At 41.3% G+C, this 27603-nt stretch overlaps 1 protein-coding gene across 1 annotated transcript in view; it reads right to left on the bottom strand.

The window, feature by feature from the left end:
• Nucleotides 1–26699, bottom strand: part of NPTN (neuroplastin) — a 59115-nt gene extending 32416 nt beyond the window's left edge. The window contains exons 1-2 of the mRNA XM_052807093.1: nucleotides 26460–26699; nucleotides 1123–1470 (exon numbers count right to left, since the gene is read on the bottom strand). Of these exons, the coding sequence (XP_052663053.1) occupies nucleotides 1123–1470; nucleotides 26460–26547 (436 nt within the window). The 5' untranslated portion in view covers nucleotides 26548–26699. The remainder of the gene's footprint in view (nucleotides 1–1122; nucleotides 1471–26459) is intronic.
• Nucleotides 26700–27603: the final 904 nt, after the last annotated feature.

Below are 27603 nucleotides of genomic sequence, written 5' to 3'. Positions count from 1 at the left end.
CCAAAAACCATAACTGAGACATAATTACAGAGTTTGACAATTTTGTACCCAGACAAAACTCAAAGTGGTACAGAAAAGGTTTATTTATGCTATTGTGCTCTGTGCTAGACAACACCTGTGCTCTATTTTTTGCCATCTTAGGTCACTGAGAAAGCACTGAGAAAGCAAGTTCAGTACCTCCATGCAGCAGGCTCATGTTGCAGATTTAATTCACTCGACCTATAACTCATTAGACATTTGCTTCATCTTGCTAGCAAATGCAAGAGTTTTGCATCTTACACAAAATGAAACACGGTTCTTCTCTACTGACTCTGATGATATAAATTTTCAAACTCATTTGGGACTGCTTTAAAAGCAAGCTGAATGCAGAAAAGCCTTGTAACAAAAAAGAACAAAAAGCAATTCTGGGTCAACCATATTCTCTGCTTTTGAAAGCTTTGCTGCTGCCAAAAGTTGCATTCTCAGATGAAAGTCATTTAGCTAAAGTTATTAGTTCAACACTGGGGAAGGATATTCCCCCCCCCCCTTTCATAGGCTGGATTAAGAATAGCTGCATCAGTTCAGTGCTGCTGCATCAGAGAACTCATTAGGAACATGCTGCTGTTCAGAAAGGAAAAGAAACACCACGACTTCATGGAAAAATCCAAACATTAACAGTCACAGGTAACTGAAAGGGAAGGATTTGTACAGAAGCACATATGCAACCAAAACCATGTGAGAAGGCATTCAGAGAAATTCCAAGAGAACGGAAGAAATAAAACAGTTAGACCTGGGAAGAACACCGAAATCAAATACAAAGGCACTCATGGAGAAGCCAGCATTAGCGTGGCTGGAAACCTACTACAAAACTAAAGGGAGTAGGGAAGAAACATAAATTCAACACCAAGCTTGTTTTCACACAGAAGCTATAAAACAGATCCATAGATTTTCCCAAGTCCTTTGATCCTAAGGAGAAGAGACACAGATGGCAGACAACGTCAGCACTACAGGCAGAGGAGCAGTCTCAGGTTCAAAACAACAGGACAAGGTAGCAGAGGGTTTTTACTGGGGTAACGGGAGGGTAAGGGTCACCAGACTGCCTCTAGATACTACAGTACCACTACTGTAGGGTGCCGGACTCACTCTGAAGGACGCTTATAGTAGCCTGGGCTCGAATCCACGTTATGGAGGGATTTTGCCTCAAGTCATTCCTCCTGGGATCGTTGCTGGCCCTGCACTCGTAAGTCCCAGAGTCTTCCAAGGTAAGGCGGGTTATTCTCAGCACACTCACCCCATTCGCCCCGTAGGCAGTGTTAATGGTGACACGGCGCTTCCGAGCGCCATCCCACAGCTGTTTGAAAGACTCAGCCCGGTTGACTTCAGCATACCACCACTGGATCTCTGGAGTGGGGTTCCCAACCACATCACAGTACAGTTCAAAGGCGTCCCCCGTGAGTTTAGTTTCTGACATGGGCGACTTGACAAACCCAGCTAGAGGGAGGGGCAGCAGAAATGCAGTGACAGAGTGGCAGAAAACAAAAGATCTTATAAAGAACAAAGCAATGAGGTGCAGAAAACAAAGTTAGATAAGACATTAGCATCTACAATAACACAACTTGCATAGAAAAAGCACAACACGGAACACGTGCGGATGGAGGTCAATAGTTTGAGAGCAGCGCGCTCCCACTCAGAGTATTCATGGGAAGCACAGCTTCACGGTATGAAGTGCTTATCCTCGCCACTCCGGGCGATCCATCCATGGCAGCTGTACTTGGGAAGCCATGGGCTGCAACGCACACCAGCTAGGAGGTACCTCAAGCCGCAGAGCAGACTGATGGGTTTTCAAGCCTTTTTCAGTCACGTGGACCTTGTAATTGGCAAATGTTAAGTGTTCATGACCAGATGTCTTTTCTCTGAAGAGTTTTCTTGCTTTATATGACCTATTTACAGGGGGGAAAAGGGTAAAACCCTAACCTTCTGCCCTACGCAGCTCACAACTGTGAACTCTGCTTTGACCTCTTCTTCCATCTATTTTGGACTTCCGAGGCAGGGAATTCCCCAAGATACAAGCAACCTACTTTCCTGAAGTAGCTGGATCACCACAGCTCCAGGAGTCTCATAACCTTCTAAGGTGAGGGGAATTTCAGTGATATATATATACACACAGATCATTTCATTAGTTACAAAACAGACAGCAAAGGTACTTCAACAAACCACATGATTTTGGCCTTCTGAAATGAGATGCCATGCTGACATTTGTGACCAGGCCAAAATATCCTTATTATGGCATGAAATCCTTCAATACTTACCAGCTTCAGAGCTGTGTTAAGAGCACAGACATACTAAATTGTCCTTCAATCCTATTTTCAAAGGTATCTATTGAAAACAGTGTTGCCTTAAAGCTAGTCTCTTCCCCCGCCAGGCCCCCCCTAAAACTAAAAGATTAGAATACAGCTGGCCAGACAGATTATGCAGCAAAACCCGTCATATTGCTGTGTTCCCTGGGCAGCAGGACTTCTCATCAGCAAGCAGAGCTAAGAGTGCCACACAGCTGATAAAACTCAGATTGTTTCATCCCTTTCCTCAAATTCACAGCTTATTTTCAGGAAGAGGATTGAAAGACAATTCAAAGGATTTTAGAAAATGGAAAGGTGGACTTAAAGCCTTGTTCTGATGCACACTCATTAAATAGCATTCATTCCCCCCTCATCATTTGACCACACACACTCATGAAACAGTGAAACAAACAGTTGTACACTGACAGACAATGACATGGGAAGTTTGCGCTATAGATGCATCTCTAAAGAATCATTTGGGCAAGAAAAGACCAAGAGTCTCTAGAGCACACACACAAACTGTTCCTTGCCGGCACAGTCCTGTTTGAAGAGCAACTGTGCCGCAGCTGTGAGTAACAGCTACAAGAACAAACACTCAAAAATAAAAAATACTAACCTCAGAAATTGTTTCAGTTACAAACTCATTTGACAAGGATTCTCCAGCGCTAAAGGAGATGAGCTCTACGCTCAGTACAAATACTACAGCAAATAATCCATTGCTGCAGGGAGAGAGAGGAAAAGCTATTGCTCTAGAAGTGCCCTAATTACTAGCAGTTACAAACTGCATTAAGACCACCGTTGTTGTTTCTTGAGGTTAACAAGGATCACACTGTTTTCACGCTGCTGCTTGAGGTAACACAAGAGACCAGGTTATGATCTTGCTCTGCTGGACTGTCCCCATTTCAAGGGATTCTGAACGAGGAAGGCTTTGTATTCCCATAAAGGCATAAATCAAACAGCGAGACTGGCATCTATCTCAATGTGGTTTACTAGATGCAATAGGCTAAAGCAGTAGCATATGGCACAGGCTAGCTTCTTTCCAAATCTTAGGGGTTCTCTGTCCTATACTATAGCCTTTTTTTTCTCCTACCTTCCACCATAATATTGAAATGCCACTCACAGCTGAAGAGATGACTAGCTCAGGGAAGACTGCTCAGAAAGCGATCCCCCTCCTATAGGTTCCCAGTTTCCACTAAACACTGATGTACAAAGATGATGAACTCTCCTGTTGTGAAATGCATCCCTGAAGTCAAAGGCCAAGTGACCCAAACCCGTAAAGCTGCAATTCAATCCTACTTCTCCAGCTGTCCTGGCTATTAAGCAACCATTTCTGCAAGAAAAGGCTTCTTACCTAGCCTTTGTGGCAGGGATAAAAGGGTGTAATTGTATATTTTAAAATAACTGTGAGCTGCACTGTTGCTGGGGCTACACAATAGACATATGTGGTATGAAAGAGTACTGTAAATCCTCTTATTAAAAGGAGTATCAGTAATTTGAATAAAACAGGCTGTCAAAAGCTTTTGGTTTTGAATCTGATTCTGTATTTGCTAAGCTGTTAAAAGTATTATAACTTTTGCACAAAGCCTAAAAATAATTTAAAAAGATTAAACTGGACAACTGCATCAAAAGGTCTCTTTAGTAAATATTATCCCAGTTTAAGTTTTAAACCCTGCCATTTCCATCAGTTTCAAATCCTCTTGAAAAACAATGTCTCAGATTATGATATATTTCAATGCAACACTCTCTCTTTATCTGAGTAACCATGTCATCAGCACAGATAACTCCATAATGATGGCAAAGAAAAAACAAACTGGATTTGGTGGCCCTCCCCACCAAAAAGTGCTCTTTAAAAAGGTATTCCAGGTTAGAATAAAATCCTGGAAGGACAAATGGGAATGAAGGTGGTAGAAAAGCCTCCATATACAAATTAATAAAAACTTTGCATTACAAAGGAATGGCAGTGCTATTAAAAACCCTACACAAGAGCCTCAGATTAATGTTTTGCATTTTCAGTCGTTCAGAAACAGCAAAGGCAATACATCAAACAGCATTGGTAAGTTGAGGTGATGCTTCCAGCTACAGTGTATCTGCCAGAAGGCCATTTCCGATTAAGATATCTAGCCAGAAGCTGCAAAAAGAGCTGAAGTCTGCCAGTACCAAGCAGACATGTTTTTAAAAAAAAAAAAGAAAAAAAAAAAAAAAGGCTAAATATTACAGAGAATGAATGCTCCCTGTCACACAACAGGAGTCTGGAAACTGAAGTACTCCTGCTTTTTGGCAATTGTCAGTGATTTCCATAATTGTTCAAAACCAAACAGAAAATGATACCATACAGATTTCATTGCTTACATAAGAGGCTTTCAGAGCCCAACAGTTTCCTTACTTGGTCTTCTCCAAGCACAGTACTTGCTGCTTTGTTATTACCATGTTCTGCACAATTCTAGACATAAGAGCAGCAAAAGAACAAATATGTACCAAAATACAAACAGATCAAGCCAAGAGGTCAAGGTTTTGTTAAAGTGATTATACTATATCTGTTTAAAACTGAAAACCTGCCCTTCTTTGAAATTTATAGCTGTCTTCTTTCCAAAGTGTAAACTGTAGGAAGCACTGGTTACCAGAATAATTTTCAGCCTCAGCTTGCAAGTGTCAGCCCTCTACAGAATAGCAGAGCAAAACTGCTGCCAATATTCAAAAGCTCACAAAGGTCAGGGCTCTTGGGAGGGTGGAGGAAGGAGGCAATAATCCACAGATCACACCTTAAGATCACATAGACCCATGGGAAGCAGCAGAATAGCCCAAATCTTAAGTGAATCCTTAATACCAAATACAATAGGAATAAGCACTTTTAAGTGCTTACAAGAAAATATTCTTACGAAGTTTTGATACTGTAAATTTTCATTACATTGACAGCTGTATTTATTTCATTATAGTCATAAATGAGTTATTCTGTTACACAGTCTGTTTTCCTCATTAAAATAAAAACACATTTGAGGGGGAGGGTTGTTCAGATTTTGGATATTTTTAAAGCTAATGGCTATCATGCATAGAACAAGGGAAACCTATTGTTAAATACCCCTTACAGGTCTTCATGACATACCAGAATGTAAGAAAAATAACGCACAATGGTCCAGAAGGCGTAGCTATTCAAGTACGCTATTATGTTTCCAACCAATTTTTTTTTTAATTAATTGATGGTTATCTGCCTGAAGGACAGAATGAAAAAGTAGCGGCAATAACATTAAATCACTTCTGAAGTGATGTTTGTTGATTGAAGATTTGATCTCATCCACCAATTGTGAGGATGAAGGTGAGGAAAGCAATGGACTAACGCTCTAAAACTAGAGAAGCAAATTAGTCTCCACATACAATTCTGCCAAAGACTAATGAAATCCAGTGCACAGCAGGGCTCTTCATGTTTACAAACCCTGTATGTTAAAATTTGTATGGTAGTGAAGAACCACTAAATCCAGATTAAGAAAAAATGCATTTTGAAAGACAGGTGCACTTGAACTGGGAGCGAGGGAGAAGCTGAGCTATTCAAAAGGGCAGCCAAAAATTTCCATATGCAGCAAGAAAAACATGTACAGCAAACTCCCAGAGCCAGAAAGCTGGAAAAGCTCCATATTCAACAAATGCAGAGTTCAGAAGAGGAGAGTGGACGTGAAGCCTAAAGATGGAGAGTTTAAATAAGCGTAAAAGCTTAGCTTTACCACTCCTAAGCAACCTGTTTTCATTAATGAAGCTTTATCAATGAAAGACACCTTTTCAGATTAATTTTTGTTCTGCCAATATTTATGAGCTACCTGTTGGCCAAAAGCAAGCAAGGCCAAGCCAAGCTACATTCCAGCTTTGGCATATAACTAAATCACAGCTTTACATACTAGCAATACCCCTTCCAACTTCACACAGCAGCAGCACCTTTTCCAGCTGCAGCTATTTCCCTCATCGACAGAAGCCAGAGAAGAGTCAGTAACCGAGTACCTCTGGAAGAGGTGCAGGTGGGAGAAGGACAAGGCTCATCTTCTTGCTGACATGATCATGTAACTGTAGGATTAAATATGCATATGACTAGAAATTTATACATATAAGAAGTGTGTGGAAATATTTAACTGTAATTTTGACCAGCTTCTGAAGCCTGTAGAGCAGCTAGTGTTCTACCTTGGCTGGAACCCCCCTGAACAGCTTAAAAACAGTATTGCAATGACCAAAGAGCTTCCCAACTTCCTCGCCTGCTAGAATGAACACACAAAATAGGATCTTGATAGAGATCAACAATTATTATAGACTATCCTAACAGTGATCTACCAGTCTAAGAATATACAGAAAGCAGTACCTGACAAAATCATCCTTGAGCTGCAGAAATGATTGCACTATTGATTTAAATATCCTATGTTACTGAAATGTAACAGCGGGTGCACTAGGTTGTGAAAGAATCAATGACAACGGCACTGGAGAAGCAAAGCAGGAAGAATATTGATCTCCCCAAGTTAAAGTCCAGTCTAAAGAAAGGGTTTTAAAACGTAAAGCTACGTTTTGCCTTAAGAAAAAGTAGGTAAGTACTAGCTGAGGAAAGGAAGTGTTAAACCAGTCCTAGCAAAGACAGAAAGAACCAGGTTTAAATGAAATGCAGGTATTGCAAAAAGCCCTAACAATGTAGAACAAACTAATTTCTCTTGGTTTTACGTTTATCAAGCATGAAGACTAAAGCTGAAAACAAGCACAAGACCATCAACATCAAATAGAAAGAGGAGACAGTCTTGAAAAGAGTCTGCAAAGATCAGGAAACAAGCAGCTATGAAGCTCCAAGAGCACAACAGGCTGTTCGGAGAGGTTCAAAGCAGAACACACACACGAACATACAAAGGTGACCTAAACGAAGGAAATACATTGCATTTCCAAGGATGTTTTCAACCACAAGGAATATAGCTGTAACAAAGCAATTTTATATTTGGGGGCAAAGCAGCGCACCTCTCCATCAAGCAAGACAATGCTCCTATCCTATCGTGATCCTGTCTTTATCTTGTGGAGAATTCCACTTACACAAAGAAAGAAAACACAGTTCAAAGCTCAAAAAAAGAGAGTTTGCAAAGCTAGTGCAAAAATAAACCTGATTTTCAGTACGAACCCACAATACACAGATAAAATCTAGACTGCTTAGGGACTGAATGCTTTACTGATTGTCTATATTTACAGTGAAAACTGTCATGTAAACAGCAAGAGGCTGATGTTTCCTATTTGTCCTATTAGACCACCATAAGTGTGTATTTCACTGCTTCTCCACTGCTCTCAGGTGTTTAGCAGAGTTCTGGAGACTTTATTTCTGTGCACTGGTTGAGAGCTTAGCCTGCAATTCCACTTATTTATGGACTGAATAAAGTAAAGCTAAGCTAGCCCTTTTTTTGTTTCCCTTTGTCTCTGAAAACCCATTAAAAAATTTCCTATTAATATAAAGTAATTCATTTTTGTAAATACATGCCTTCAGGAATGCCCTTCCTAAATGGAATATCAAAAAGCCAAATATCTTTGCCAAGGTGAAGTTTTTTATGTTCTATAGACCAGCGTTATCCCAAATGCTCCGGGTGAGATATTGGTATGTTACTCCAGCAAATGCTACTACCCTTGGTATCAAAGTTCTGCCACCAAAAACAGGCATTAATGGTGGAAGCTTTCAGCGAGGTCTCTTCATTAAACTGTTTTCACACCTTTTTCCTAATTGGCATCCTGGATTGTGCAGTCTGATTTTTTAATCTAAAAAAAAAAAAAAAAAATTTCTTCCAGCTTTTCCAAGTACCCTAGGCTCTGCACAGGTAAAATGAAACAAAGCTTTACCACTACTGGCACATGCTTCAGAGTGACTAGATAAGTTGCTTGATCTTCTGTAGTGGAATTAAGAAAAAAACTGCAGTTATGAGGATTCAAAAGGGAAAAATAATATAACCAGATGCAAACAGTTCACATGCTCCTGAAACGCTGCATTTGTACTGTCTCAGAGACAAACTACCTCCTTCTAAGGGAAGTCTGGTCCTGTCACCAGGACTCAGGGGCTGCAGTTTCAGGCAAGAGGATAAAACTAGATGCTAGCTGTAAAGACTTCATTAAAATATGAAACCATAGATGATCTTGGGCAGTCCACAAAGCGCTTCTCAGCTGGCTTTGCTCTGCCCTCTCTTTAGCTTACTTTCACCTTTATTACATAGCAACAGTCTCACTTATAACTTGCATCAGAATATCAAAGAAAACCACAGTAAGAAGCTGCCCTCCTCCTCTCCCCTCTCCATTTTCCTACTGCACCCATCATCTGGGCTTTGAAAACCCGAGCACCAGGTGTTTGCTACTTAAACTGGTATTCTGTCTAATTAACACCTTTTTCTTCTTCACTGAAGGGTGTTAATTAAGTGATAAATTTTTGAGGGCAGAAAAAACCACCATCACTTTGTCAAAGTACTGCATTTTTAATTCATTTGGGATGGAAAAAAAGGCAGCCTAATTAATGTTTAGTTTCTTTCCAATGCTCACCTTTACTAAACCAAAGTATTTGAAATCAGTCGAATCTACAAAACAGTGACAGCCAGCACACCAGCTGGAGGAGAAGATACGTCAAATCCATGGAAAACACTGAAGTATCCTGCCTGTTTTCGCCTATTATCTAGTAGGTTTGATGGTTTCCCATTCTTTTATCACCAGAGAACATCGTCTTTAATCATACCACTGATAAGAAGTGGGTTTGGTCTTAATCACTTCACTGATAAGAGATGGGTTTAAGTTTTACAGTACACTCCCTGTCGTCTTTGCTGACTATGACTCACCAGCTGCCATAGCACCGGTACAAATTATGTGCCACCTCAACCTTTGGCTATAGTCTCCTAAATGCACTGCACCAGTGCCACTAACTAAAAAAACCAGCATTAATTTTCTTGGTCTGTTTTGCCCTACTCTTTAGCCAACTACAGAAGCAGCTTTATAAACAGCACTTTGACATGCATATCGGATACCCAGATGAGTCTATACTGCCTATAGGCATACCGAGAAATGGAGCAATACATGAAATTAATTACTGCAATCTCATTTTGCAGCTTTATATAGCTGAAGGTAGGTTATGACTTACTACAGAGAAACAGTACCCAGAGAGCATCATATAAAACACATGGGCCCATGATGTAGCATTAGATTCATTTCACAGTGATGGAAACCTAAGGATTACTTTCTCTAGGTCCACAGACATAAGGATTAATATTTTCTGGATTCAGACCAACATTCCTCATTTCTCTGTGCATTAGAAAACCCTGCTTAGTTTGACATGCAAAAAGATTTATGGACAAACTAGTTTTATTTGTTTGCTGAAGGAAAATTCAGACAGTCCTTAAGTAAATGGATTCAGAGCCTTTGCTGCTGTGAGGCCATCCTGGGAATATGCCCCACTTAGCCAAGAGACACTTCTCTGCACAGATGGATAAAGAAAGCTGCCCATTCATCTTCTCCCACATACATTCACACCATGGATGCTTTTATTCAAGAGTTTCCTCGGAATAAAAAAAGCAGTGCTTAACTTCACACCACAATGACTTGCAAGTGCAACTATTATTTTATGGTCACTTTTATTGTGCAAAAGCTGATCTCAGTAACCATAATTCACTGAAAAAACACATCAAAGCACAGTTCATAGAGACACTACTGGGTAGAAAAGACACTGGCGTGTCATAGCAATTACAGCTACACACATCCAATTTCAGGAAAGTACTTTCATCCCGAATACATTCTCATTATATAAACTGTTTGGGTTCAGAAGCCTTCTCTGGACATCCTTCTCATATTCACACATAATTTCATGAGTTGTGGACAGTGTTTACAATTCTTCTACTTTTGCAACAACCCCATACATGTATGTTTGATACCATAAGGTAGAAGATGTGAAAATAGATTCAAGTCTGGAATATCCAGCAAGAGAAGAATAGTCAGAACAAGAAATTAGTATCTACTCCCTCATTTTGGCTCCATATTGATGTCAGCCTGCTAGCTATAGTCATATGTTGAAGTGTAGATGTTCGCAGATCTTTTTTCCTAGTTCTCTAGCTGAAAAGAACAAAGCTTTATAGTACCAGAGAACCAGAAGAAGAGCATAGTCTAAAGAGGTAACTTGAACACCGACTTAAGTCTTTTACAAACAACTGGGAAACTTGGTATTTCACTGAGTTACTAGAAAAATGATGGAAGAAAACTGAAATACATTCCACTGTAAAACAGTAAGCAAAGCCTGATATCAACATTTAATTGCTCTCTTTGTTAAGGACCTCTAACTCGCCAATTCCCATATTTTTTCTGCAAAGGACTTAAAAGTGCTGATAACTAAAGCAGTGGTTTACATGTATAAACTAACTATTCAGATGACACATGAGGAGCAGACATGGGGTAAAAAGATGCTATTTTTGCACAAACTTGTCCCTAAAGTGTGTTCTGCAGTCACTACCATAGCTCATTTTCTACTGAGTGCAAACTCTATTTTCAATTTATAGCTTCTTCTTTATCGAAGTCTGCTTTTTCTTTTAAGCCCATCTGCTTAAGAGGTGTTGAAGGAGTATAAACTAAAAAGCTCCAAGACTCTCTGCCCTGTGAGTTTATGTATTAAAGTGATTCTCTCTGCTTTGGACATCCTGGTTGGAGAGACATTTTTAAATATCACTGCAGACATGATATTAAAGCATTCACTTCTATAGTAAGTATAGAAAAATCTCTCATTTGCTTATAATGCCCAGACCAATGCTCTCCAAATAAACAATAGATTGACAGAGAAATTATGAAGCCAGCTCTGATCACTATGAAGCACACGTTAACTTGCCTGTGAAACAGTTAATGGTATCTGGATCAACAGCAAGTCCATGCATTTGTTCAGTGCCTTAAAAAGCGCATACCTTCATATTTCAAAGAAAACGTTAAAAGAACATCAGTGAAGAACTGCTCCTAGCCATCTTTGAAGTAGTTCACATACACCCCAAGTAGCACAGAAGACAACATCCTAAACAGAATGATATTGAGCTATGTGACATTTCAATCACATGCTTTAAAAAAGGCAAGTCTGGGTAACTTCATTCAGCTGTTCATGTAGACCAACAACTTGCCCAACACCAATTAAACAAATGTGGATGACAAAGCCATTTGAGCAATTCCAGGAAAATGGCAAGTTGTTCCTCACAGAGGACACACATCTCAATTCTGGCCAGCACCAGCAGAACACAAGCCAGGCCTAATATTAAAATATCTTAAAATCCTAAAGAGGCTTGTCATCATCACGTTCCTGAATGCTACACGCATGACTAGAAAACGTTCCCCTGGGCTGACTGCAAACTGAAGGGCTCTGCGTTGGAGGATTGATGCAAGAGTCAAGTGACTTAAGGCAGTTTTCATTCTCTAGTCAACTGATTAGGGATTCAAAGCAGACATATAAGTGGTAATCAGGTTCACTAAGTATCTACGCTCTCCCTTTAGTAAGACCTTGAGCTATAAACTATTCTAATCTGAAGGCAAAAAATCCCCTTATCTACAGACACTTACAGAACAAACAAACTGGCTGCTGGTATCAGGCACCCAACCTAATCACCTTAAGGAGCTGGGACTGTTGCTTGCCTGATGCTGGCATAGCACAGGATGCTATGCCAAGCCTTTTTAAAACTATGTAATTGTGTAGCAAACACTGCTTTTGCATGCCTGGTTGTTCTAAAGAGTGCACGCTGTCAGGAAGCTGGTTCAAACGCATCAAGAAGCATTTATCACAAGAGATTTCCTTCCATGGAGAATTTGTAGACTAGTTTCTCAAAGGTTTTTCCAAAGATTAAGCTTGCACCATTCTCAGAAAAGGCAGGCATTATTCTCCTGTTATTTCCATTTATGCTTCTCCCTGGCACAACTTGGGAACAAGACGACTTACAATCATCCACGCAGGGAGGAAAAAAAAATTAAATAATCCAGCATTTATTGGTTTTAATTCCTTTTAAGTCACTACAGAAATATTATTGTTGCAGCTAAGGAATATGCAAGAGTTTCTCTAAAGCAGAAAGATACAGGAGCAAAAAGGCTCCTGTAGATTGCCAAAAAATAATTGTTGACAACTAGGAACCCACTCCCTTGAAATAAGTGGGAAGGAATTCAGCTTCACAACACAAAAGCAGAGTTACAGTAGACAGCAATTTAAATTTGTCCAGTGCTTACATGTAACACAGCAACTGAAGCCTGCATACTAAAGATCTCAAAAATGTTTAATACCACTAGATTTGCATCTTAAAGATATTAAAAACGCTATAAAATGCTGGTGAGGATAACAAAAAATATCTTGTGTTCAGATTAATTATTTAAAATCCTCAGACTATGCCATTAGAGAGCTAAAGGTTTAAAGTACTCCTCAATTTTTTCTTTGACCTTTCCTGATACAACAAATGTGTGTTTGAAAGGAGACTGATTACATTTCTCTTTAGCATGAAGGAAGCACATACTGAATGGCAAACCTTTTTTTTTCTGCTTTTATGCATTCTGCAGAAGTACAAGCTGCTCCATCTCATCCGTGATGAAGAAGCAGGACATTTTAATACACCAACCTTTTAAAAGAAATGCCCTTTGCAGAATTGTTGGATTATGTAACAGGTCACACAATCTGAGGCAGGGCTGAGAAAAAGTCATTCAGGGGGAAAAAAAAAAAATCCTCTATGCCCACAAGAAATGCTATTAGCAGAAGGTATGATACATTTTAGGTACAATACATTTTTAAATGTAAATCAGAGTTCAACTTTTAACAGAGCAAGATCTGCCTAATAATAATGTTTAAAATACTGGCCCCACTGCAGGAGATGGGGTTAGAGCAAGGATGCTTTATTTACTTCAAAAGTTTATGCTCTCCGTAGCTGGACAGAATTACTGCCTACTAACTTCTAACTTCAGGGTAACATCTCTAGCAGGTCAGGTCTTGATCTCCCTCATCAGACAAGCTATGCAGTATATACATGCAACAGTGGACAGCCCAAAGACAGGCTATTCTCAGGAGAACATCATTATGGCATTCCAGTTACAGGGAAGAAGGCAGCAGGAAGGAAATGTATTAAAAAGTAGCAGAGATGCCACTATTTGTTTGCCAGATTTACACTCCTTTGCAAATTGAGAGATACTTGTTCCAAGTTGCATTTTTGAATAATATTTTTTTCCCTGAGCCATTTCTACAGAGCAGTTCAGCTTCTCCCTGTTTTGACACATCTATTACCCTAAAAACATGCCTTTGACCAGAGGAAGGCTTTGCTAACTCAGACATCCACATCAAGCTGTCTACCAACACTTACCACTTGTATATAGGACATGCCAATAGAAATAGCCTTGCCCTTCTCACCGCTTTGTGCCAGTACATGTGGCTGCATCAGGGTTATGTCATAAATCGGATCCTAACTTGGACCGGGGTTTGATCTCACATGGCCTACTGACACCGCTTAGATTATTAGTACAAAAATAAACTTCTGAGGGCAGCTCTTCTACAGCATCAAATATCGCTATTTGAGATGAAATTCAAGTTCCATATCAGCCAAGATTAACGCAAACCTAACTGGTGATTACCCACACTGCGCATCCTAATCCACACACAGAAATCACCTTCCTGCAGCCAAAGGTTGCTCATCACAGGGGACTGAGCCACTCAGATCTCCTGACTTTGTCCTCACACCTCACACAAATTACGTGCTGAAGGGCAACAAAACCCCCCAAAATGCCAGTCATGGTTAAAAGGGTCCATTTTTGAGCTTCTGGGTTTTCTAGCTAAGAGACTCAGCCTTCCAGCTTTAAACACAGCCTACAGGCCTCTTTACTAGATTCCCCTACTCCTACTTCTTTTGCAGCAAAAGCAGCAATCCAATTAAGGGCCAAGCAGATTTTGACTCTTCAAGTAGGCAGCATAAAAGGGAGCTGACATAAAATACTGGGAGAAACCTGTTCCTTTGTTCGGAATAAAGAAGAAAATTTACAAAACACCACCACCATGCTACCAGTACTAATTATGGGACAGGGCGGGGGGAGGGAACCCAAAACTGTATCTGCTGTAAAGCTTCTGCAAGAATAAAACAGGTGAAGCCCCCTAACAGTTCACTAAGCAGTCTTTAAACATTAATTCAGAAATTCTTCTGATTTTTTTCAACTCAGCAGCAGTACCACCACATCACCGATACAATGCATTTACGCAGATAGCTTCATGGAAGTAAAAACCAGAAGCTTGAAAGGCAAAGGTCTGAGATGGCTTCACTACAAAACTGATGAGAAAGGAAAGAAAAAAAAGTACCATACAGAAGTCAGTGGCAAGATCCAGCATGCCCCAACCATTAAGAGAACACAAGTCCAGGCTACTCAAGATACCAGGGAATCCAGACCCACAGCTGAGATATATTTAAATATAAGTGTTCAACTACATTTTAGAGATTTTTTGGTGTTTGAGAAGAGTATAAATGGTGACCTAAACAATTTGGTTAAAATCTAATTTGAATCATCTCCCTATACTCAAGTAAAAAAGGTACTACTTCTATTTTCTATTACAGCACTGTTAAAGAGCTGTTGTACTTAACATGATGACAACACTAAAAAGTCTTTCACATGCTCTTGAACCAAAGACCACATCAAATCGTGCAGTCATTTTACAACAGCATTAAAAGATATTGTTTAAATATCTTACTAGAGACCAGACAAAAGCACTGAAAGAATTTATCCTGTAGCAGGCCTTTAACAGTGGTGGTCGCAGCAAGAATGTAAGAACAGGGCAAGCTGTAGTGATCTTCCGCCAGCCGTCAAAAGTTTGCTGCTGAGGGTTTTCCTAAACTAAAGGTGTTGTTTTCATTGCCATCTTAGAGCAAGTTTACATTTCCACAAAGAAACCAAAAAGCTTTATATAGTAATTTTCCATCTCTGAGAGGCAAGAACTCCGTTTCAGTTTGCAGAAAGAGGACAACAGTGTAATATTTGGAAAACCCTTTGGGAATTATAAATCCACTTCATTTTGTCACACTGAGGCCCCAAAACAGGAGAGCAGCAATGCAGGACAAAGCATGCTTATACTGGTACTGACTGGGCAGCCAATGCCAGATTAACATTTGGTAGGTGCTGTTAAAAGGATAAATCATCTCTGCAGTTAATTTGCTGCCTAGAAGAGGCATAAATAGAGGCAACAAAAAAGAATGTGATAATGCTTAGCTGAAAACCATTAATGCAGGCCACTGACAAACAACTATAACTCCCAGACACTTACTGTGTACTAAAAAGCCACATAACTTACTGTATCTACTTAAAGCAAGATTTGAGAAGATGAAGATGCAGGTACAGGGAAAAGAGAATACTCTAACAAGTACTGTATTCATCCATAGCCTTTTGAAGTTCCTGCCTTGGCTGTTATTTATAGCTCCTTAAAAGCTATTTTTCTCTTTCCTGTCATTTTTGCTCCATTCTCCCAACTAATTCCCTTCCTAGAAACCAAACTGACTCCCCCCCCGCCCCCCTTACTCCATATGGCTCAAGATTGGGGTCACTAAATTGATCCTGGTATTGCTAAAAATAGGAGCTTCAGGAGTCTGAGACCCAAAACATGCAGCTTTGCTTAAAGCTATCTTATACCCCTAAGTGAGACCATAAGTTGCTACTGAGCAACACAGAACTTGCAACAAAGCGTTGAAAAACCTGTCAGTTAAAAATTTAACAAATTAAGTCTGAAAGTCAACCATCTATACTGTATATCTAAGTCTCATATTAGGTTCACTACCCTCAAAACTGGGGAGAGATGCGAACTGTCCCGTCTACATCAAGCAGTTTGTTTCTGGAAGCAAACAGCCAGGAAGGGAATGCTGCATTACCACATGCTGTCCTCTCTGCCAAAGTTACAGGGGAAAAAATGGGGAGAGTTGCACTGTAACCAATCTAAACACAAATAACACAATAGAAGGAAATGAAAATATTTATACTACTGTCATGTTTGACAACAAGCAGAAAAGGTCTCACAGTACCAAATGGTTACAGCCAGGTACTCAAGCATCATTCCCAACCATTGTGCATAAAGAAAGAGTTGGCACAAATATCGTAAAGCTCAAATAATTCCAAAAATACAAGGGTTAGAGGTGATAGCACTTCCACTGGAAGGGGAAATCCAAAGGTGAATGTGACCTAAAAAAGCATTATACGATGGGTGCCAGTCATCAACAGAAACACAACCCCAAATTTAGAAGGGAGAGAAGACAATTTTGTGAAACGCAACTTTTTTTGGCAGTTCTGAAAACGCTGGTGTCAGGCCAGAGACTGATGGTCACCCCCAGGCCTGCGCAAAGGGGTGAAGCTTGTAAGAGCAAAAGGGCAAGTACCCCAAATGAAACAAGATAAACAGAAATAACTTGCAGTGTTAGTTTCTAGATTACGGGGACCAAACAGGCACAAAGTACAGCACTTCCTAAAGCGAAATGAAGCACAAAGAGAGTGGCAACCTGAACGTATTTTTCTTAGTGCAGATGTAGAACGATTATACAAAAGAAAAGCTCTCCAAGTAAAACTAAAATGTCTATTTGTTCAAATAACTGCCAAAGACAATCCTTTCACCTGCAATTTGGAAGTATGTGCACCAAGTCCTCCGGTATGCCTAAGACATACTCAGATTTTACCATTAGGTTAAACAAAAATCACTTGTTTCTAATGGGATGGGTCACATACAGCATAGCAGACAGTAACAACTCCGCTCACTTTGTCAGACTCCCCCCCCCCCCGAAACATGCAGTGGGGTGGGGGGGAAGAAGCCTGACCAGGCAAGGCAAGCCCTAGCTTTCCAAATATACATAAATAGGGAGGAGTCCATCCAGAGGAGACTTCCAAAGACCAGGTGCAGACTGGCTCTGAGTCACAAAACCAAGGTGTTCAGCTGCTTTGGGATTTTGAAAACACTTCCCCAAGGCAACTCTCTTCTAGTGAAGTGGTAAGCCTCAACAGCAACTAACCGCTGAACTCACTGTTTATGTAGCCTGGCAGTCATACCAAGAGGAAGAAGTTAGCTGCAGAATTTGTCTTACCATATGCAAACACCAAATAAAATTATATCTCCAAATAATGAGCTTCCTATTTATTTCCTAGAGTCATTAAGGTAGTTTGTCACAAGTGTAAACTAAGCTGCCTGATAGAGCCTACACTGCAAGTCCTCAGCTACAAACTTGAGAAACAGGATAATGCCTCACTCAGAATAAAAGTTTGCTTATTTGGTGACTATCTGGCTTAAAACTGCAGCTTGTACATCCTGTTACATTTCTTACTATACTAAATCCAGCTGACTTGCTTTATATTTATTTATTTATTTTCTACATGTCATTTATTCCTGGCTTTGTTTGATCTCAACCTCTTAACCCTATCCTCAAACCTCACTGGAATAGTTTTCAATCTTTTCTGCTATACCGTCCCCTTTCTAAATAAAGATTACACAGGACTGCACAGAGTAAGAATCAGTGCAGAACTAAGAAACATTTCAAGTTACATACTGTGATATAAGTTTTTCCCATTTCAAACTAGACCCCCAAAATGTGAATTAATATGTCATTGCACTTCTAGAAAAATCATACAGACACGTAATACTATAAAGTGTGAGAGTGGGAGTCAGCTGCTTGCAACCTTGGATGCTTAAAGAAAAGGAGAGAGGACAAAATAATACTAAGTTCCCTGAGAAAGACTGCTTTAGGTAAACTTTCTGTATATACAGGTTAGAATACCTCAAGCAGAAATCAACAACCAAAGTGTAACAAGCAGAAATCTACTGCCCTTGCTTGAAGATACATAAAGACAAGATCAACAACATACTGCAAAACTGTATGTTATGGATCTTCTAATTCCTTGTTCCATCAGCCTGCATTACCTCCTGGTAACAATGATTCTAACCTGCTCAAACAGGGAATTAAAATCGGTCCATCTTCTGTAACACTATGGATTTTTAGCACCAGGCTACCCTCACCCCACCAATAATTCAGTGGAAAAGATAATCCTTGCACACACAGTAGCCTGGCTAATCTTGTCAGTCTTGTGCCCAAGACAAGAGACCAGCTTTCACGGTGCCATGGAAAGCTATGTATCACAGATCAAAGTAATCCCCATGTAGCATTTATTTTGTCCTCTACTACAGTTCTATTAATTATCCTTTACTGTACTGAGAAATAAAAAAACAAACAGAAAACAAACACACTCATATCCAATTCTCATGGCATCTTTCCAAATCTTCAGATGCTGTATCAAGGCACCTTCCTTTCCTTTCCAAGCCAAGCAACCTTAACTTACACAACCACCTCTGGAGCAACTGCTCTTTTAAGCTCTGGACTGTAATATTAATTTCAGATGTTCCTCAAGCAAGAAGGTATCACATAATATTTTGTACACTTATGTCAGTCATTACATACTATGTTCAGCATCACAGAAAGACAAGAGCTTCTTAACATTACAACACTTGCATGAATTTAACGAGACTAACAGAAACAGTGCAGCTGAACTCCTATTTATAACTGCATTTAAAGTGGTTTAGCATCACTTAATTCATTATTAGGAGTTTTGAATGAGTATGACAGGCATTAAAATACTTCTACATTCATAACTTGAACCTTCTAAGGTAGATTATCCTAGTTAACTACCACAAAGCTTTTCTAGAAAACTAGGCCAAAAAAAAAAAAAAAAAAAATCCAAGAGTGATCAGTCAATATGGTATCTACTTGCTTTTTAAAAATGCACTCAAGCATCTGCTTTTTCAAACTCCTGCTGTACGCCTTCACCGAATTATTTCAGTCTGCCTTTGGTCTGCCATGATGTCTGTTGGGAGCCTACTGCATTGCCAAAATCCTTGTCAAGCTCTTTTCTAGGCATTTAAGTTCAATTTTCTCTTTTTTAATTTAAAATATATTCTTTGTCAGTTTTACCAACCCCCCAGAATTAAATCCTTCTTCACCCACTTCTACTGCTGAGGTTTTGGACTGATTGTATCTTTTCACACCTTCCCTTTTCTAGTCCATTATATTCCCCTTCCTCTTATTTTCTCATGTCTTCAATATGACTGTTAGAAAATGCATTTAGTTTAGGTTTCCAAACAAACGCACAGGCTATAGGGATAGCCACCATGATCCCTCTGTGTACTGAAAGCTAGCAATAATTCACCAAGCGTGGGAAGTAGTAAGTAGCTACACTACTTTGCTACGCTAAGTAGCACTTCGGCTCAATAGATTCGTTAATGTGGCATTTTAAAACATGTAATGTTAAACAAGCCTATGCTAATTAGAGCAATCTAAGACCTTCTTTTTTTCTTTATTCAAACCAGAACAGGACATTATGATCTAATTTTCCTCTACAAAAAGGTCTCACAATGCAAACCCATTTAGCTAGTCACCTACAGTCTTGGGCACTTTCTTCCTCCTCATCTGGAAAATTTATTCTTTCAAAACATCCCTGCTCCTGCTTTTTCTTTGATATATCGAAACGCTTCCAACCTGATATCAAAAACTAACACAGTTGATATAAACATTGTGTCCCTGAGACTCCATCTTACATACCGAAGTTCCAACTACACCTACAAAGAGCAGTAGACAGACACGATGCCTCTTCCTCCCTCCTTCAAAAGCAGCTGCAAAGCAGAGATCTCTGCTATCCTACCCCATTTCAAGATCAAAGCCATTAAGAAGAGGATAAAGGCTCTCCTATCCTACAGCTCTTCAACAGTGTGCATTTGGGGTCATATTTACTCAACGTCTGCTTCCCAGGATCAGAGCCCATTGTTCACACTTTACCCCACGCATACACACCTTCCAGCAGCCAAAATACTATGCTGACATGATGGTGCTGTTTTTCACTGCATTCTGAACAGGAATGGTGGGGGAAAAAAAAAAATAATCCCATCTTGCTCTCAAAAAACTTCTCATTCTTAATTATAGCAGACCTACAGCTTCTGACACCATATGATGAAGAACCCTTCACAGCTTCAAAAGTTATTGTCTTTTTTCTTGAATGAGTTTGCGTCAGTGAGTAAGTGGTGACTTCAACCACACAGATGACCCAAATAAGCTTCAAGCTTATCAACAGGGCATGAATTTTTAAAAGTCTACAGTAGTTATCCTACTAGGGGATAAATACCTCCAAGTTTTGACACAGATACAGACATTCAATCCACGTTGGAATTATATTTAAACTCAATGTCCTTCAACACCAAAAAGACCATGCAGTACAAGACATCAAAAAAAAAAGTGTTTAACTTAGAGTGAAAATAGATTTAACATATCAAGTCATATTTTTAAAGGCACACAAATAATGTTTCAGACAATTATCACGATTTGAACAACTGGATGTTATATTTGATACAGAGCTTTGATAACTCCTGAGTTATAACATCCATTCCCCCTCCTCCAACTTTATACAAGTCAGGTTTCATATTCTAGAATTAACAGGGAAAAATCACAAGCCACTACAATCATTATGAAATACTGGTAAGCAGCTTGTTTTAAGAAGTTTGACTGAACACATAAAGGCTGTCCTCACGCATCTAATGGACAGTGTGCAGGATCAGATACTAAATCTGCACATTCAGCCCCCAGCTCTGGCAGCAGGGGCAGCACCGTAACCACTGATGGGTTTCTGCAAACAACCTCAGCACAACTTTGGCAGAAAGCTCAGGTATACAGAAAAGACTGGAAGGAGATACTATCATCACATATGCCATTCAAAACAAAGTATGATCATAGTGATAAACAGTCTCAGGGAAGAGCTCTACAACCAGATTACAGGTTGCTTTGGAAAGTTTGGGGGTGTCAAGCTGCTGGGTTTAATTCAACTCCTTCTGCAGTACTTGTGGAAGATGGGTGAACGGAAAAGGGCAGACAGTGCCCATGTTTAAAACATTAAAATGGAAAGACCGTGGAATTGCAGACCAGTCAATCCAATTTCAGCCTCCAGAAAGAACAGAAGAAATCTGCTTGGAAGTGCTCAAAAATGGAAAAAGGCTCAGGGGAGGGAGGAACCGAGCTGTATTGCCTACCTGAGGTTTGAGACAGCTTGCCCACAACAATCTGACCTCCTACTGTAAAGATAATAAAAACCAAAGGTGACTCTAGAGGAGAAAGAACAGACGCAGTTTTCCTAATTTTAGTAAAGCTTTTAATACTGCCCTATACAAGCGCCTCATAACCAAAAATAAAATCTCATTAATGTAGCTTGGTGTACCATGTGTATGATTTTTATGAGATAAAGTACATGAACAAGTAGATGGAAAACAGAATGAAGTAAGACTGATGATGGGCTAGAGGGTCACTTAAGCTGATAAAACCAAAGCAAGCTAAAGTAGGGGTGCATGCTCGAGCAGGTAAAATAGGACTTTTGACAACTGGAGGAAGACATCAGAAGTAGGTGAGACGCCACTTAATAAGAACATCTAAGAACTACTTGGTTTAGGCAGTAAAGGAATGCAAAGTAGCAGTCCTGCAATGCAAGATCCAACCACCATAAAGGATCCCACTGGATGTGAGTCAATCATGTTTTACTGTAAGAAACCATTTGTCCCATGATGCAAACGGGAATGCCATATGCAAGACACATTGAGTGATCCTTCCACTCCACTGAATCTCAGTCTGGTCCCAACTGGAAGTGTGTCCAGTTTTACACACCACACTCCAGAAAACGTGACTGAAGAAAATCTACAGAAAAGCACCAGAACAGCCAGGAAAATACAACTTACCAAGAACGACCATGACAATTAACCTGGAGAAGTACAGAAAGTAATTGCTGATGAGAAGGTAACACCCTCTCCCCCACTCTAAATTGCATGGATAAAAAGAATAAAAAGCCTAAAATGATAAGAAAGCAGGTTTAGAGAAGAACTTCACTGCTAATAGATAAGCAGAAACAGTTTATCTAATTTTCAGTCTTAACTGTGGGAGCTGCAGCACCTCCAGCACTTGAAGTTAAAAAGAGTTTGAACACTGGCTTTACAACCCAAGGATGAGTCACAAGGCTAGCATTGTCCTTTACAATACAAGTTTTTACAATTGCCTCCTCTAAAGTAGTACTTGCAGCAAAGAAACAGCTCATTGTGAAGGAGAGAATGCACCTCATTCATGAATTTAACAGGAAGGAGTCTTCATACAGTAGTGTGTTGTGAGGACAGTTAACACTCAGTGTATTTCATCATTGAAAAGTAGTTCCACTGAGTCCCTCGATTTGAACTGTTTCTCAACATAACTAAAACTATTGTTTGAAATGGCAATAACTGCTAGTACTGACTTTTTACCTGTTAGCTGAGATCTGTCAGAATTTGGTGCAATTTTCAAGTGTATAGTCATATTGCTTGTATTTAAGTTTCCTATGCGGGAGTTGTAGGAGGAAGGAGAATAGCAACGGTGGGAAAGAGAACAGAACTTTGAACATTTTCCTCGATACTCAGCCCACACTCACACTCTATAAATGCTGTATGAAACTGTTTCTTAGTTTTATCTGGGGACGTTTAAAATCATATCAAAATACAATCAGTGCAAAATGGATGAGAATCAGCAGTCAGAAATAGCATTACAAGGATAAAAGGAAGGTTTTTCACTTGCTCTTTTAAGAAGAAACTCATTTTAAGAAGCTACTCTTCCTCATTTTATGGTCATTTCTATACTGGTTTCTGCCAACAGAAAAGCCACGTTCTATTTTCAGCCAGCTTGTTATCTCCTTCTCACTCATCCAATCAGAGGAAGAAGAGAGCAGAGCTAAACAAGTACCACCTAACTTAGTTTGATTTTATTTCCACTTATGTCTAGCTTTGAATAACCCAAGCAATTTTATTAAGTCAGCTTTCCGTTCTAAAAAATGTGATGAAGTTTAAGAATTCCCTCCTCTATACAATATGTGATAAAGTCTGGTTTTAAGTGCACTTTGCCAGACCAAAGCTCTGAAAAGGGAAGAACTTGAAAAATTGCTAGCAATTCAACTCACATGTTGGTGTGCTGTAGAAACACTGCAGATTTCATGGGGGCAGTCCAAGCATCTATTTTAGACAACAGTAAAAATACAGCTATGGTCCTTTAATTCCAAACACTCTAAGGTGAAAGTATTAACACACTGAAGTCTTTATTTTTAAACAAGCAGCTGGAGAAACAGAGATATTGCAAAGGTTAAAAAACAAGCAATATGTTATTCGTCACCAAACAGTAAGTCAAGCACCATTCCATAAGGAGGATGCTGTCTGTTTTGAAGCGCTAAAGTGATTTTCCAACAAATACCAGTTGGAAACCACAGGTTTAACACAGATCTTCTTGACAGACTGGCTTTTTCCAGCTGTTCCTCCTCATGCTTCCTCATCTCTCTTCCAACCCTCCTTTCAGTCACTTCATCTAAACTATGCTCTGGATACAAGTGACAAGCTAGCGTGCATCAGAAATGCAGCCTCGAAGAACCTGACAAGTTTCTCAGAAGAATGTTCAGGAAAAGTTAAATTTCTGACACGCAAATTTTTCTGTGATCTTTAGGTGTTTATGCAAGAGCTTTAAAAATAATCCATACAAGTGTCAAAAACCTACTTCCAGTTTTCGTAAGCTTAAATCTATAGGTGACTCTGATTCAAAACTTTCTGAATTACATTCACTCTGGAAAAATCACTGGCAATTCAACAGTGATCTCCTGTCAGAAGCAGAAAAAAGGCTGCTTCCCACAGACATTCAGGATTCCACTTGGCATTTTCTGTGCCAGGTGAGTGGTGACCTGCCCTGCAGTTTCAAAAGTACATTACCATTCCTTTATCATCCTAAACTCACATGGTGTTACTGTACATTCAACAGCACTTTGACTATCACCTTTCACTACACTGACAGCTCCATATCAATAATAGATAATGCGATTCTTGCATATACGCTTTGGGATCCTTCCATATACCTTCAAAGCACACACCTGTGTGTTAGATACACTTTGTTTTTAAAAGAGCTGTCACCGACATACTTGCATGTGCCTGTTCAAACCACCAAAATAATTTTTCTAATGACTGACAAGGAGTTTACATAATTCAGGAAATGGCTATACCTATTCTTCATGCCAAAGCAAAAGAGGAATTGTTCCGTTTCATGAAGCAACTCACTGGCCATTATTTGCTGAAAGAAAACAGCTCCTCTGTGGCAGGGCCTACAATCTTTAAATGTTTCCCTCTGTTACAAGAGCATTCAAATTGGGGTAAAAATTCAACAGCAGCAATAAACCTTATTCAGAAGGATCTCTATCTTTCACTTGGCTTGAAAGTGCTCTGCTCCTTTCCAAGAAGATTTTCACTCATCTGTGTAAACTCCTACAGCAGTACAGATACTCAGAGTTTCCCTTACCACTTAATTGCTTGGATGACCCTAGTTAACCAAATAAAAATTAATGAGCTTTCAGGATACACCTGGGGTCTGCAGTCTTACTTCATGCCAAGATCTGCTACTGCTTGGTTAGCTTCATGTCAGGAATGGAAGTCATAATTAAGACATTGAAAGGCTAAAGCTTTCCATTTATCCCAAAAAACTTATTTCATTGTTGACCTCCAGACAACTACAGTCAAACACCAAATGTTTGCACTGCCTACCAGCTATTTGGAATTGTTATACCAGCTGCTGGCATTTGACACCTTGCCTGCTAACTCTGCACAGGAACAGCTTCAGGCACACAACCCATTTAACTTGCATGTCAGAAGACCGCTCACCTCGACTGCTCACCTCGCTCCACCTAAATACAAGGGGAAACACAGCATCGGCAGATTAACCCTGCCACAACGATGCTCAGATGGCACAGCTATCACAGGAAGCAGACAGCATCTCTGCAACAGAGAACCAGACTTTATCCACAACTCGGCCCAAGTAGCATGGTCCTGGGAGCTCATGGAAGTCAGGTCCTTAATTCTCACTGAACTCCAGTGGGATTTGCCAGACTCTTTTAGGTTCCACAAGTAGTCCCTTATATTGCAGAAAGCCTACAGTTTTCATTCATGTAGCGTGGATGCCAAAGCTTCTCCTGTTTGGTTAACAGAGACAGACATGAGGCTCAGTTCTGGTTTCAGACTGCAAAATCTGCACATACTAAGGCAATAATTCTGATCTGGGATCTTTGGGACATTATTTCTTTCACCTACATCTCTCCTATCATCAAATATGCTGAAAGCCTCAATGTGTCTTCTAGAGCAAACAGCCAATGAAGCTGACCTCATGCTGCAAGGCAAAATTCACCTCAATAGAAGGAAAACACTAGGACTGAATATCTGCAGAACAGAAAGGAAGGAGAGAGAAAGAAGGATGAAACAATGAAAACTTGCGTGGGATTAGTATATTAGTAAGGTATCCCTTCCTTCTAGGTAAATTTTCCCAACGCACATAGACCGGAGTCTCTTGTGAGCCAAGATCCCTGCCCTTCACAGCATTTACAGGCCAAAGCATCCCTGACATTCGTTTCACCATGATGCTGCATAAGAAGGTGCTCCAGAAAGACTGTGCTCGGGCACTTCTGGAGCAGACAAAACCTGCCTTCGTGGCTCGCTCTCCTCTTCAGATGGCACGATAAGACACGCATTTTTATAAGCGCTGCAGGACCTTCCTTCAAGCAGAAGGCTCGCGCTCGGTTAGGCCAGCCTCTTGGCCCTGCTTCATTCTGCCACTAATTGTCATGCACTTGGCTGCAAACTCATCAGGGAGGAGGCATGCCGCGCTAGATTTAGCTCATGCTATCCTACAAGGAAGAGAGAAGGGTGGTTTTTTTTTTTTTTCCTCCTTCTTTTACGCTCCTATCAGAGGACCTCTTTAGTTGCTAAGGAACTACGGTTTTATTGCATTATAAATGATTTAAGGCAGCCCGGCAGATGCAGGTTTAGTAGGCGGGAGGAGATGTTCCATTTTACCGGCAGCACGAGACGCCTCAGGAGAAGCGCGCGGGGCGGGGGGGGGGGGCGGAGAGGAGAAACCGCCGCGGTGCGGCCCTGTCAGCCCCCCCTTCTTCCCCTGAGGGATCCGAAAACACGGGGGGGGTTCCCCCCCCAAACCCAGGGTCGGGGACAACACCCCCCCCCCCACCCGGGCTGAAGGGACGGCCGCGAAGCCCAGGGTCGTCCCCCCCCCGCCGTAGCCGCCCCCATAGCAACGCACCCACCCCCGCCGCTCTCACCGTTCTGCGCCGCGGCGGGTCCCGGTAGGATCGCGGCCGTCACCAGCAGCAACGAGAGGGCAGCGGGGAGCGGCCCGGAGCGCGGCATCCTCCTGTTCCGCGGCCGGGGAGGGGAAGCAGGAGGAGGAAGGGAGCGGCGGAGGAGAGGAGAGGAGAGGGGAGGGGAGGGGGGGGGTGAGGCGGGCGGGCGGCGGGAGCGAACCGGCTCCGGCTCCGTCCTTCTCCGCCGACCTCCTACCGCAGCGCACCACCCGCTCTCGCGACGCCGCCGCCGCCGCCGCCTCTCGCGAGATTTGGGGGGGGGGGGCGACGCGCGCGCGGCGCCGGGGAGGTGTGTGGCGGGGGGGGGGGGTGTCACGCGTCAGGCAGCCCGCCCCCCCCCCCTTTCCCTCCCCTCCCCTCCCCTCAGCCGCCATGTTGTCGCCGTTCCCTCAGGCCCCGCGGTCTCTCTTCCTGAGGCGCTGAGCTCCCGGGACGGCGGCGGGCTGCCCGGGCCTCGCACCGGCGCTGAGGGTTTCGCCTGAGGCTGTGGTCCCCTCAGGGGTGCTGGGGTGGCATGGCGGGGGGGGGGGGGAAGTCCATCCCGCTGGCCGGAAAGGTGCGGTGTGAGGAGCACCACACACCTCTTCACTTCTGTTCTTCGTGGGCTTAAAATGCTGGCAGATGGAGGGGAAGGCAGGCGACGGGCCAGTACTTTGGCTCCAGTCGGAGTTGCAAGGGTAGTTAAGGAGTTTTACGTGCCCGTCTGCAGGGGCTGGGGGTGTTGGAAGAACGCAAAATCCACCCCAAAGGGCTCAGCTTTAGGTCCATGTACCCATGAAAGACTGAAGTGACTTTAAATGCCATTTTATCAATCACTGCTACTCGTTTATATAAAAAAAATTAATGTGTTTTTTTCCAAGGGCCCTGTCCTTTTTGCACAGGTTGGAAACCAAGGAGGGTGTTTGCCCCAGGTTAGTGGTGGAGTTGGGGGCAGAAAAAACAAAAAGCTCACTCACAGTTCACCAGACCTGTCAAGCATCCCCAAAAATGACGGCTGATGAGCTTTGGGCAGGTTTTCTCTTTATTTTCCTGTCTGTAAAACACAGATACCAGGTCAGATCTACTCCTTACACTCTGGTTGCTTTGTGCTGCGCTGGTGACC

The sequence above is a fragment of the Harpia harpyja genome, chromosome 14 (assembly GCF_026419915.1).
Source record: "Harpia harpyja isolate bHarHar1 chromosome 14, bHarHar1 primary haplotype, whole genome shotgun sequence".
NCBI classification, from domain to species: Eukaryota; Metazoa; Chordata; class Aves; order Accipitriformes; family Accipitridae; genus Harpia; species Harpia harpyja.
This window is presented reverse-complemented; position numbering and strand designations above follow the sequence as displayed.